The 15114-nt window shown below is 36.4% G+C and overlaps 1 protein-coding gene across 1 annotated transcript in view; it reads right to left on the reverse strand.

The window, feature by feature from the left end:
- dpy (fibrillin-like protein dumpy) overlaps nt 1-4581 on the reverse strand; it is a 294688-nt gene extending 290107 nt beyond the window's left edge. Inside the window, 1 exon segment of the mRNA XM_089597931.1 lies at nt 4531-4581. Within this exon segment, the coding sequence (XP_089454057.1) occupies nt 4531-4546 (16 nt within the window). The 5' untranslated portion in view covers nt 4547-4581.
- Between the last annotated feature and the right edge of the window lie 10533 nt (nt 4582-15114).

The following is a 15114-nucleotide window of genomic DNA, read 5'->3' on the forward strand; positions in this document are numbered from 1 at the left end:
TATAGATATGTACATATGAGAATACACATTGTATTATAATTGAACAAAAGTCATGCTTCATTTCAAACGAATCATATTTTATTTCTTTATGTAAATTTTTCATCACGGCATTGTTAATCACGTGTAGTTACAAAAATATAACCTTAAGATAAATAGAAATTTTACATAAATGAAGATATAAATGTCACCTTAAAAATATCCCTCATTCACAATTGATATCAAGTTTACCATATGAACATGTGATTCGTGAGTTGATTCTAAGGAACTGTTAAATAATCACCAAGGAATTAATACAAATTACGTGCTCACACTGCAGTTTACTTTTTTTTCATACAAAAACATATTGATTCAATTAAATGTTAGATGAACTTGATTTGACGGTGGACATCTAAATGACAGTGTACAAGCTGTTAAATGTTAAATTTCATATAATCTTAGTATGGTTTTTAAATAGTTTTTATTAAAATTTTTTGAAGCACCAATTATTATTTCTAATTCAGTACTTTAAGAAACTTTTTTTAGTTGACAACAAATTTAATGTAGAGTTATTTTGTCAGTCTCATTTATGTATAAGAATACTCATTAACCATTTGTGTAGGACTCAATGAAAGACACTTGTAACTTGTGGACCTGTGTGTAATTTTACGCGACAGTTTACACTGTAACTGTAGCTGATATAACTGTATAAACTATTCGAGAAGTAAGATAAAGGTAGGTTATGTAGGCTGCCTAATACGTATTCCTCACGTACGCCCCCTGACAACCCTACTTGTGCCTTCAGTAGGCTGCCTAAGTAAGGCCTCACGAACTAGAGAGGCGACCGACTTTCATTTCTATTCGGGTTGTCTCTTCATAAAAAATCCATTTCCATCATATTTTCTCAAAGTCAGAATTCTGAAATCGTTGATGTACTCTAGCGCATAACTTACCTATAGAAGTATAACTATAAAAATGTATTGATTAAATCATAAATTTTCATCAGATAATACAAATTTTTTCACAAGTAAAAAATGCTTGGTAATAATTTTTTTAGATTTCTTTTCATCAAAGCCACTGTGCACTATATCTACTTGTTGTATCACTATGTATATCGTAGTGGTATAATAATCTCTATGATAGATAAGGTAAAGTCATCTATTATGCGGCACTTTTGAAAGTGTCTTCTATTATCATATAGCCCTTTAATAAATAATAATTATAGCTTCAACTGTACAAAAAAATTGTTTTGTGAACCACCATAATATTACCTACATGAATCAACAAAAAATATTTGTTATTTTTGAGCACTATTATGTTTAAAAAAAAATTATTTTTGGAAAACCCTGTCTCATAATAGGTGCAATTGCAAACATAACCTCAAAAATGTGATACTCACATTATGAAACAAGTTTAATCACTCATATCACTAATAAAAGGGGTCAGTATATTTTTTTTATAAAATGTATGGATTTAATTGCATGCAATATACTTGATACTTTTAATATTATTTCGTGTCCACGATTGCACTTTTCAATAAAATGCGTGTCTTATGAATAGATGCTGTCTCATAATAAGAGAATCTAAATCAATTTTTTAGTTGTCTCATTATAGAAGCCGCTCCTAAGGTCAGTTTGGCAACTAATTTTACAACTAACTTGCAAGGATTCGCTTGAAGGTATACACCAAGAACACTGTACACGTACATATTGTAATACTATTACTACTACATTACAAATGACGCTTTTAACCAAATATTTCGAAAACAAGTGAAAATTGTGTGTCTGATAGTTTTAATAAACACTTAAAATTTCAAATCGTTATAATTAATAGTTGTTGCAAAAAGTCAATAGTTTATAACAAAGGCGATTTCGTAAAATCACTGTCTATTTTTTTTAACAACCCACACTAATGATTGCGATTGGATTCTCTTAGCAAGTTATTTTATCAAATACATGTTTATTCTGTTCATTTTCGCACATTGTATTATTTAAAAAAAATTTTTCCCTTGAGCAACTTAAGAGCTGAGATAATGTTTTGTTTTGTTTTAATGGCACCTCTTTGAAAAATAAATATTTTTCTTTAAAATTTTCACAGTATATAACATCGATTGTTCATCTTCCTAATACTGAAATAACATGTAAAACACGCCGGTCATTGTAGCACAACAGAATTGTAAATAGCAATAACTTTTCAATCGATGATGGGGGGGGATTCGTGCGTATGACGTCACTACTGCTTTATAGAGGCAAGGATATGTTTTTTCCGCCCTCTAACTTCAAAAGAAAAATTTCACCGCTAGATTTTGGGTTCTAAGGCAGAAATATAGAATACAAAACTTGTTTAAAAAGGCTTCTTTACGAACCTCGTTATGGCCCTCGCCTTCGACTCGTGCTGTAAACCTCTTGATTCGCAAATCCAAGCCATTGCAAACCGTAGGTTTTAAAGTGACGTTTTTTTTTATATAGAGTAGCTCGTAAAAATAATAACCGTCAACATGATTTCAACTTTCAAAAAATTAATGCAAAAAATTTATTTAACAATTAATGACTTTCAATGAACTTGGATATCATTTTTCCTGTTTTAAATTTATTTAAAAATTACAATCATTAAAAAAATTATTATTCTTTGTTTCATATTACGCTATTCATTGTGATTATGGTAAAGAGCATAAGAAATTTATAATTTACTATTGAAATAATTATTATAAAACGTTAGGTAGGGTGTACAAATTACATAGATTCACGTATTTGCGACTATATAAATATAAATAATCGTATGTTCACGATAATGACTATTATTCAAGCAAGTTTTTGAGTAATGATACTAAAAAATGATAGCATTGAAACTGTTGATCGAATAAAAAAAAGTGACGTTGGAATTTTCCGTTTGAAAAAGTTGTTTCCTCTGGAGACTAATTAAAAATCCTCTGATTCTGTTACTTATTATAGGTATATCTTTGCCCACCACACCACGTAAATAGAATGTATTTTCAATTGAAATTTGTTCTCAGCAGTTCGGAACGTTGATTTTCGAAACGGCATAAATCAAACGGTATAAAATAGATGTGACAATTCAATAACGCTCCTGAGATCATGAAAATACACATAAATTTGCATTTATTGTAATATTCAACATTATATTTTATACACATACATGCATAGGCTCGCGAGTAAAACGATTTAACCTAACATTTCATTTCAACCGAAGACAAAATGTATTATGAACAAGGTCTCAAGCTGGCCGGATTTGAAAGTATAGCTGTCGTCCAGATGGTATCACAAGCATTTTTCCAATATGATTTTAAACGATTCGACGCGCTCAAAAACTGCATGAAAAAGTATATAGACGGCAAGAACTAAGTAAAAACTTGTTTTTAATTCGATCAAGTGAAAAAAGAATTCAGTACTTAAAATTTAAGAGCCAAGATTCACCCCTGAAGAATAAAACGAAGTAAAATCAACACTGGCTGCTTCTTTTTAGTATTTATTTGTACTCTCAGTGAGTCAATTTTTGTTCAATTCAAGTTTATTGGTATGGCACTATATTATCACTCTTTCAAAGCACAACATTGTCACTTTGTATATATAAAGAGTATATTGCCCTGGTTCACTTTCATTATATCGCCTGTCTCAAACCAGTAATGGTTACATACTTTTGTGCGTTTAACTTTACGTTTAAACAATATAGTGTGTTTTATTAACCAACAAACAAAATTTATGCAACCTATAATACTGTGTCATATCGAGAAATATAAATTTCCACCGCAAACTCTTTTAACTGCATCGCTAACAGAGTTATAATTGTCAGTAAAATTTCTCCGAGAGAAAGTCGCTGGTTTTAACACCAACTAGTTCATACACTCCCAGAATTCGTTAAAAAGCAGTAATGAACGCTATCTTTCTCTTTCTGAAACATATTTAAAACCAGCTCGAACTGGCGTGTTATCACGCAAATCACGATAACAATGAGACCGATGCGAGGAATCGGCATTCGAAACAAAACAGAATAAAAAAAAGTAGGACTTGATAGGCATCGGTAAGAAGGTGTTTTGTATCTGGAGCTCAAACGCTCGTAATTTCAATGCTTCGAAGAAAGACAGAGTAAGTAGCAAGAGTAGCAGTAGCGAGAAAAAGAAAATTAGGCATACTTTTTCGGGGTACAGGGATGAATATCTCTTAGAACATTTTCTCTCTCAGATATCCATCATCTCATAGGAACGATGGATTCTCAGTAAGATCTTGATAACGATTCACAGCTTATGTCAGTTGCAGGATGATACTTTCATGGGTACACTGCTTAGTGGCACTGTTGAATAAAAAATCGTCCCGATCGCCATAGTTGCACGTACCCACGGATATCTGACGATCTTGCGGATTGTCATTGCTATCCCTCTTAATTATTATTTCATATTTTTCTGTCCTCCAAAAAACTGTACTGTACGTATTATACGTATTACATACGATTATTCGTGTTCATGGATATTGTAAGTAACACTTAAACCACAAAAAGAGTTTTAAAAAAAAATCGGCATCCTGAACAAATATAACTTACCTGTCCCCATGAGCATGGTCTTCAAAACAGCCCTACCAGGCACCAGGATAGGAGGATGGAGGATTGGGGCTATTCCCGTTTTACGGCACACTTCAGATCCCTAGATGACGACGATGGACCTGCTGCTGCTTCTGCGAGCTGTCACGGCCTCCAGCTGACCTCATCGAAACTATTTTACTGGATGCAGTTCATTTTTCTGTCAAACCACGAACAAACCAACAACAAATCATCAATAAAACTAACATAAAATGCAACGTCGTCAACTACAGTGGCTATACGGCTACGGCTCTGACGAATTACAAAATTAAAAGAAGCTTTCTTTGGGTCCTCTCCTCCAGCACTACTTGGACTGCACGCGTGACTTTTCACTTGTCTCTCCCGCACCAAGATCTAATTGTTGATATACATCAAATGAATCAAACGAGTGCCTATTATATTTAAGCCCGCGTTGCTGTACTGGCTTCGAAACGCGCCATGGACAGACTGACTTGTCGACGATTTTGTGGGACTGTAGAGAACCGAGCACTTTTTCTTTTTCTTTCTGCAGCCGTTATTACCCACGTATATAGATAGTAATCACCGTCGCCGCAAATACTCTTGGGGCCTCCTTCTCTCGCACCTTTCCTAGCCACTGTTACCTCTCTCCCTCTCTCTTGTTTCTTCTGGTGGAGGCGTGTAGATGTGCGCCTCCAAGTAGGAGTCAGTGTACTGAAAGAGAGGGAGACTTGAGAGGTTGCCTCTCACCTACTGCAGTATAATCCATAGCTTACCTACGTACGATTCCCTCCCACTCTTTTTTACTCACGGGGTCTCTTGTAATCTCTGCGTGTGAAATATATATACACACACACTGCAGAGCTAGGCCCAACACCTTTCCATCCTTCGCGTACTTGTTGCGCGACTGTTCGCTTCTAAGCTTGATAGGAAGAAGGTGGAGGGGAGGAATGACTAACTTCAAAACTGCACACATGCTCACTGTATTAACAACAGTATCTATACTTCAAGATAGGTGTATGCGTGTCTAAAGAAGGCTGGTGGAAGGGGATAGGGTTGTGGATACATAGGTAAAGCGCGAGCGAACCTCCCACGGGCCCAGCGACAGATCGGCGAGCTCGATGCCCGCGAAAAGCACCACCTGTATGTTTCTGTTAGCGCTTTCTCTCTCTCTCGTCTATTCCTATTCCTATCCGGTCACTCCAGCTACAGAGTACACAAGCTGATTCTTATTCTCCGTCCTCTAGCTGTACGATCTACACGAGCGTGGCTGCTGTCATGCCTGAACGTGCGTGTTGCTTAGAGCCTCTTCTACATGGGGACGTGCTTATTCTACATCGGGTGACTATCCCGTAAAACCATATCCTTATACTGCCTCACCTCATTGTCTCTGTTGACTCCAATGTCCGGAGAAAAAAATAATATAGTGCCCCATACACTCGAGAAGTAAGGGTGGTTACTACTAACTGTACGTATCTTCCCGTGCATCGACGTGTACTCTTGAATGAGCGAGAAAGTACTCAAAATATAAAATGGAAAATTTAGATTAACGCAGGTAGGTGAGCGTAAGGCTTAGGTTTAGTATCTGGCCGCATAAGTGTGGTGGGAAGAAGGAGGGGGAGGGGAAAAGTGATTAAATTACATCCTCATGTATTGTAGGGGTGCGAAAACGTGTAATTTTAAAAAAATTAAAGGGTTGATTTTTGAACGCAACACTATGTAAGTGGGCCTAATGTCTTATAGTAGTATATCTATATACATTTCAGATGCACGTAATTTTGCGATAGGCATACTAATTGCTCTCATTAGCTCTGTTTTGGCAGTATAGTTTGCACGATTCCTTGTATAATTTTGCATTTTAAAGTTTTACAAGACGTCAATCAGTGTTCATAAAGCCGATGGATCTGTGCCATGTTCTTCTCACGATTCTCCGCCTAGTATTAGTGATAATGAGTGTGTTGGTACAGATAGACGAGAGCAAGTTTGGAAAAAAAAGTACCACAAAGATAATTTTATATATATACAAAGTGACAATTTGACATTTTACACTCCTTTTAAACCTCTGTTAAGGCATGAATCATACTATAATTGGTACCTAGTAGGTAAAATTTAGCGGGGAATTTTTTGGTACTATCAAAACTTACGTATGATCAACAATTTATAAGATAAGAATCAAATACCGAAGAAAAATGAATTGTTGGTTGGAATTAGTTGGGTATTCAAATTCCTCGATCCTTGAAACATGTTAATCCACAATATTAGGTGAGTCATATTAGGATTATTTTTTATAAACTCATGTCTAAAATAGTAAATTATTGAATCTATCGGATTAACATTTCAAATCAGTGACCCAGCATAACATGACCACGGAAGCTAACTTCAGTCATGTAAATGGAATACCGTGTACCCATACAGCTCCATATGTCAAATCAGGTTAATACAACAGCCAGCCAATAATAAAACAGAATTTAAAAAATGCATTCAATTTGTAAAATCTGTATTGTTACATTAGAAAGAAGCGACATTATTATAAACAATGCTTTATCAGTCCCAACGATATGCCCCCAAAAGCTTGTTTCGGGCAGAACGTAAGTCCTATAGGCAAAGCGACTCTAACTAATGCGAAAATTCAACAGAACGACAATAAATATCTTATTAAATTATGTCTTCCAACATTTGACGACAGACAATCGTTCGATAGTCATTTTCTCGGTACAAATACTAGCAAATAAGAGTTTCGCCAGTACCCTGCCGATATCTCTGGTAAGCGTGACTCGTGGGCCAAGATCGAAGTTTCCCGAGCGGAAAATGTTGATAAACTGCTTCTTTAAAAGGGATACTGCCTAACAATATGAGTTACAACAGTGCATAGCTGATGTTTCTGGTAAGCTTGACTCGCAGGCCAAGATCGAAGTTTTCCGCGAAGAAAACGTTGAATAACTGCTCCTTTGGGAGAGACACTGCCAAATAATATGAATTTCACCAGTGCATAGCCAATATCTGTGGTAAGCTTGACTTGCGGGCCAAGATCGAAGTTTCCCGCGCGGAAAAAGTTGATAAACTGCTCCTTTGTGAGGGATACTGCCTAATAATATGAGTTTCACCAGTGGATAGCTGATATATGTGGTAAGCTTGACTCGTGGGGCAAGATCGAAGTTTCCCGCGCGAGAAACGTTGATAAACTGCTTCATTGTGAGAGATACTGCCAAATAATATGAATTTCACCAAAGCATAGCTGATATCACTGGTAAGCTCAACTCGTCGAGCAAAGTAGGAGTTTCCCGCGCGGGAAACGTTGATAAGCTGCTTTGTGATAACTCTGTGAGGGATACTGCCAAATTATATGAGTTTCACCAGCGCCCAGCTGATATCTGTTGTAAGCTTGACTCGCGGGCCAAGACCGAAGTTTCCCGCGCAGGAAACTTTGATAACTGCTCAGTCTGTAAAAACCATGGTAACGTGACTAGTTGATGTGGAAATCGATTAGAAGGGCTGCTCGTATTATTAATCGTAAAAGCTTGATTTGAGGTGAAATGACAAAATTTTCCGACCAGCAATTGTTTGGTAGTGATTCTCTATGTGAGAAATACTGCCAAAAAGTAGTATTAGGAGTGCCCTGCCGATATCTCCCGTAATATTAACTACCGAGCCGATGTCAATGTTTCCCGTGCGGGAATTTTAGATAACTCGTTTTTTTTGTTTATTTGCGAGAAACACTGCAAGGCGACAGTAGTTGTTGCATAAAGTTATCAAATTGGCAGGTGATACCTCGAAAAGCTCATTAAAGCTCGACTCGAGGGTTTCGCCACAATTCGACAAACGGAAGTTGATCGATTGACCATTTTAATAGAAATAACACTGACAAAAAAGAGTTTCGCAAGTGCCCTGCCAGTATCTCTAGTAAGCTTAATTTGTAGGTGAAAGTTCCCCGCGTGGTAATTTTTAATTACATTTTACTTTTAATGGTACACGGTAGGTGTATTTTATTTGGTGAGGTTTTTTTCAATCTCGACTTTTACAATTTACGGACGAGCAATCAATCGATATTTATTAAGAATAACATGTTCATAATATCTAATATTTTCGAGAAAAATATTTCACAGACATTTTTTGCAATCAACCATTATTGTTTCGTTCCATATTTTAAATTTCTCACGCTTCTGTATTGTATTGGTGTAGAATGTCATTGTATCTTGCGGCTGTCTGTTACGTCAGTTTTTTTAAAAACAATGTACTATCGGCAGCGGGGGCAGGCCGATGTTGCACCTATCTCATTTATTTATACAATGTCATGTTGTCATGTCATGTTGATCGTCGTTTGTTAAAAAAAAAAGTCTGATCAGCAGCGGGATCGGCCAGAAGTTGCATCTTTCTGTTGTCACTTCTCGAGAAGCAGTAAGGCGAAACGATCCTGAGCTTTAACCCCCTTGCTTGCAATCTTTTAATACGTTCTTGCGTGTTTGTAATCAGCGTGCCATCATTAAAACTTTCTTCTCTTTCCTATAAAGTTTTAATTGTTAAGTTTATATTTTTTGTTAGCGTAGTTTGATTTGTCTTTCTGGAGTTATTACGCGTGTTGACGGGATATTGCAGTCTTCGTTTGATGCCCAAGCGCTTGGCATCAAAGACTACTTTTTTTTATATAGTGCCACTTCTCGTTCCTCAACCTCACGTACCAAGCATAGAGCGTTTTATTGTGCGACTAGAGCCAAGAATTGATAGTGGTAAGTACCACAGGTCTTTAAACATTATTTACTAATATGCTTTATTATTTTTCTCGTACCTTGTCGTCGTTATTCATTTTTACTTTTCTTTGTTTAATTTTATGGTTTGGTTCGTAAATTAATTTTTACATTTGTATCTTTTTATATTAGTATTAAGCTGATTTTTCATTTTTATTTAATTTATCATTTTACCGGCTATGAGCTTATCGAATTTGACATCTTACAAACATCATACTAATTTTGTCTTGTTAAATTGATTATTTTCTGTGCTGAGACGCTGAGGATAAGATGGAGAACGCACGGAGACTGGAACGAGAGCGAAGACGTAATCGAATGTTGGAGTGCATTTTTGAAAGCCGAAAAAACGGCGTAAACAATTATATGGCAGCCGTCAGATTGTATCAAGTAAGGTTTCCGAACGAGTATTGCCCGACTCGCCAACGTTCATGAAGTAATGTATATTAATATGTACATTTCGTAGTATACATTATTACACTATTTTCTTAAAAACTACATTCTTTTTAAATATTATTTTTCCATACGACCGATTCCTAGTAAGGGCTCTTCTCTGGGCTTTGAGCCGTTGGGAGAGGGATTTGATTTTAACTAATTTATTAGTGCCAAGGGCAGTTCGCCCGAATGGCAAATTACGGCTACAAAAGCTGAAATGAGTACACAGGCTTAGAATTTACAGAATTAGCCGTACCATTTGAAGGGAGGGGGTAGGGGTAAGTAGGCAATTTTGTTTCAAGAAGGTCTTCCAACCCCTTTACGAGGAATATTGCTCGGTAATAATGCACATATTTAATAAATTTATTTAGCAGAGGCGTTTGTTCAAAGAAACTTCGCCCTCTCCGAAAATTGAAGCCGTGAAATTTCGTATACTAACCCTCAACTTACTCGATGTAACCAACGTGCGCTCTGACTCATATAAAAAAAATTTACATGTTGTTTCTGTAAAAATAATAGATGTAAGAACCACTTGCTAACTAGAGTTTATATTTGATTTTGTGGGTATTTTAATAGGAATCGACGATAATTTTAATTTATTGTTTAATCAATCAACACCTTATATTAATTATTATGCAAGTACGTTTCGGACGTACCAAGAGCATGGCGTGGTAAACAGGCCCAATGCGCCAAGGCAACGGCCTGTTAGAGATGGCTCTTTAAGAGAGGAAGTCGAGCGAAATCTCGAGGAGAACCCTGTTCAGAGTGTAAGAGCTCTTGCACGGCGATTGGATAAATATTTTCAATTTTAAAAATTTACTAAATTTATGTATCGATTGTTCTAAAAAAAATCTCTATTTGCGATTATCAATGCAGCCTATAATTTAATTTCCAATACTCAGGGGGTAATCGGGAGACAGTGAGGCAGATCGCGAAAGAGACGCGGTATCCGTACAAATTTAGAAAGGTGCAAAAACTACAAGACGGCGATGCAGAACGAAGACTGCGCTACAGTAGATGGTTGAAAAGACGGCTCAGAAACGACGCAAATTTTACACAACGAATATGTTTTACTGATGAATCAACGTTCACGCAAAGAGGAACCTTCAACAGCCAGAATAAAAAAAGTTGGTCCAGGCGAGGAGAGAATCCACGTATAATCCACGAGGTTGATGGCCAACGTTGCTGGAAGGTGAACATGTGGGCCGGAATAGTAGGTGACAGGATTGTTGGCCCGGTATTTTTTGAAAGGACCCTTGACGGAGCAACATATGCTGGATTTTTAAGAAGAGTTTTGCCGCGATTATTACGAGATAATCCAGTACGTCTTCAAAACATGTGGTGGCAGCAAGACGGTGCACCTGCACACAACAGCGCTGCTGCCACTGCATGTCTCCGCCTGTTTTTTGGCCAAAATTGGATAGGTACTCGAGGACCCAGGTTATGGCCACCACGATCACCAAATCTAACACCTCTGGATTATTGGTTATGGGGTGTGTTCAAGGAGAGGTGTTACCGAGATCCTCCCACCACGAGAGAAGATATGACGTTGAGAATCGAATGAGAATGTGCTGCCATCACTCCTCGACAAATTAGAAACGCTCGGCGATCCATTGTATCACGGTTAGATTGTTTAATTGAAGTTGATGGCTTTAATTTCGAGAAACTTTTATGAATTTTGGCCATAAGTATTTTGTGTAAATACGTTATAAAAAACAGTAATAAAAAAAAATTCATTGTTTGTTTGTTTCAAATGTGGAAGGATTAATTTTTTTACCTGCCTAATAAAAGAAATAAAAAAATGAATAATAGAAAAAAAATTGCTCTGCATGCTATTACAGTTGGCACTTTTGTTTTAAACCAACTCACAAGGAAAAAAATCAGTACAGATAATTTGGTTATTATCACGTGTATTAAACTACTGCTGGTCGGTATTTAAGTTTTTTACACTCTTATTTTTAAATAGAAAAAAGCACCCCTTATTTTTTATTAGTTGACGCTTTCAAAGTATACTTATTCGGATCATTTTGTTATTAGTGCCTATGCTAAATCAATGCTCGCATATAAAAAAAAGACCCAAACTTGATTGGTAAATGATGCATTGAAACCGAACCCACTCCACAGGAATTATATTTACCTCTACGAGCAATTTGGTGGTTGGCCCTTATTTTAAAACTTCACTAATCTCTAGGAAAATGTAAATAAATATAAATAAACACGTTATTAATGATTCCCACGTATTTAAACATTACCCTAAATAATTTTGACGTTTGGCGAGCTTTCTCCTTCAGCGTCAAAGTTTGCTCGCCAAAAAGTGTACTCTTTCTTCAAAGAAATGTAAAAAAGTTTAAATTTCGTCGTCAACAAACATAATCTTTGAAGTCAAATTTACAAAATCCAGACAGCTAGGTCCTTAAGCGCCGGTGCTCGCTTGCCGAAGAGCGTACTCTTGTAAAATAAATAAAAATGTTTTTGTAAGCTCATTCTGTTAATGCAAGGGCTCACCGAAAGTCGACTCTTACAAATAAATTAAAAATTTAGTCAGCTGGGTCCTTTTCGACCAAAGCTTGCTTGTCTAAAAGCTGAAATTTTAAGTATAAATTACAAAAAATGTAGAGAAAATTTTATTTCACTCTATTAATTTCACAATAATAAAAGCTTGAAAATAATTTTTTTTTAATTCAACATTATCAAATTACAACAACGGGTCAATTTTTTTAACAAGTTATTTTGTAATTAGTTTTTTATGTTTTTCCAAGCCGTTACAGGCCTGCATGAACTTTTTCGTATATTTAGGCTTAACATTTTTTAAATAATCATACATTTAAATAATCAATTGTTATAAATTTGAACGTTCTTCTTGGCTTTTATCACAAATCCGGCATCATTTTCTTTGAGAGGAAAAACTCGCGCTTTAATACATTTCTTTGATACGTGGGTAATAATAGCCGGCCAAAAAGCAAATATTCCATTTGTAGCCATAACATAGGAAACCGTGCTAAATTGAAAACGCCAAGATTTAGCACGGGACATGACAGTTCGGAAAACTGATGCATGAGGCAACATGAAAGTGTATCATGGGCGTGACGGGACAGCGCGCTTTCGTAACCCCCGAGATGAGAAAGAGGAGGCGCGTGGTCGTCGAGAGGGGCCAACAGGTTCTCGTAACCCTCGAGACGAGCCAGAGGCAGCGCGTGATCGTCGAGACGAGTCGGCGGGTGAAGGTGATCCTCGGGACGAGCCAGAGGAGGCACATGGTCGTAGAGAGGGGCCAACGGGTTCTCGTAACCCTCGAGACGAGCCAGAGGAGGCGCGTGATCTACGGGACTGGCTTGCTGGTGTTGGCAACTGGCTGGTCGAATTAGAGGCACCTGGTCGTCGAAGCGGGTCAGCGTGCGTTAGTGCGATTGTCGAGAGAAGCCTAAAATTTGCACTTTGTTATTTAAGCATTTTTTTTAATTACACGACTGGCACAATGATCCACATCTACAACATCTTGTCCATATTTCAGTAATGCGCTTCGCTGGGATATTTTCCAGCTTTTCTAATTTTTCTTCTTCTGATAACTCTTCTTCGTCTAAACTATCGTCCATATCAGATACTTTTATTTCTGAACTATTACCTGCACTTCCTCGAGGGCCTTCTGTCATACGTGGAGCTGGTATCTTCTCAATGTCTGCACCTTGCTCGACGTCATATCCACTAAAATATGATAGTAAAAATATAAAAATAATAGTAATAATATAAAAAGGCAAAAAATCACATGAATAACGAAAAAATATAAGAACCACTAAGGGCGTATGCTTCTATGCGAAAAATCAATACACATCAAAATAATATAAAAAGATATTTTTATCAGAAGCTGCACACTTACATTGTTTTTTAATCGACTAGTTGCATTCTCTTTCCATTCTTTAGAAGCATCTTTATAATATTTTGTAACGTGTTTCATGACTATTTGCTTGTCTTTCTTGGCAGCTGTCAGCAATCGTCTCACAGCTTTAATTTTTTCATTGCTGACAAAGCTCAGCTTTTAAATGCATTTCACCTGATTGGCGGGTATCCAGTGCTCTCCAAAGCCATGCAAAATGTTGAAAATTTTTGCTGACGTATGCTGGTTAGGATTTACACACGATGAAAACGGTATAGTTGGCGATACAACACTAAAACATTTTAAAAATCACTATTTAATAAAAAGTACTTTAATATCCATTCAACGTGTAACGTTTTTGGTAGAAAAATTACTATTCGATTCATATGAGCCATCCAACCAGTTATAGCCTACAGATCCTTAAGCCGCGAAGCAAAAACGGTGGCGATGACACTTATGCACTTCTTATATCTAAATTACTTTACAATGTAGTTGATACGTTACTTATACACTATACTCACGCAAAACTCCACGCTAAGGCCGGAATATTTGCATTCGAATAGTCTAATGCTACATCAACAATGTCAGCGAAATGCTGTGTGACGACAGTCTTAAAAGTAGTCAAGGCTAACACGCCAGCGTCTTTAACCTGGGCAATTGACTTTTCGTATGCTAGCCACACAATTTGTCTCCCCCTTCCTGTATCACTATTCCAAATATCAATGGATCGACCACGTTTTTGATCGACGATCGAAAACTGCGTAATAATGTATACAAGATAGTATATTTTTTACACCTTACGGGTTATTTATATAAGTGCAGCAGTAGGTTGTATTTCGCGTAAGCTTGCATTTCCTATCTAACCTATCTTAAAACTACGAATTTGTAAGCATGATTTCTTACACGGAAAATTGTTGTTACCAGAATAAGCTATATCAAAAGTGATGAGCATAGAAAAATAACGTACAGGTCTTGAGATTTCTGCAACCAGTCTTACATTTTTACATACTTATCTGGATTGGTACAGGATTTTTCTGTACCATGGATAGTCTATTAAATTTGTATACTGCGCATGGCTTTCTACTGTACCGTCTACCGCGCATAGTACGTGCGCTTATATATAGTGGAGATATATATGTATATATATGCATACTTGCATACATGTATGGGATTGTCATTGTTATTTTGGCTCAATATGTAAATTGTTCTTTGCGAGTGAAAACCAATTATTATACGCAACAGGAAAGTGACTACAAGTGCCTACTGCACTTATCATTATATCTTGTTAGATTCGTATCAATGTATTGAGCTTTATATTGTGTTATGGTGGATATACTGAAATCCTAACCCCTTTAACTTTTACAGCTACATATATGTATATATATATATATATATATATATATATATATATAGCTATATGGAAGAGTATATAATAATTTAATATCACATATGTATTGTACCCACAGCAAATACATACGTACGCTTATATAATATCTATTATGTGTTATAAATGTATAAATAAATTTTAAAATTTTACTGACTCCG

This window comes from Copidosoma floridanum, unplaced genomic scaffold (assembly GCF_036245765.1).
Source record: "Copidosoma floridanum isolate Cflo_tuat_1 unplaced genomic scaffold, Cflo_Japanese_pri ptg000040l, whole genome shotgun sequence".
NCBI classification, from domain to species: domain Eukaryota; kingdom Metazoa; phylum Arthropoda; class Insecta; order Hymenoptera; family Encyrtidae; genus Copidosoma; species Copidosoma floridanum.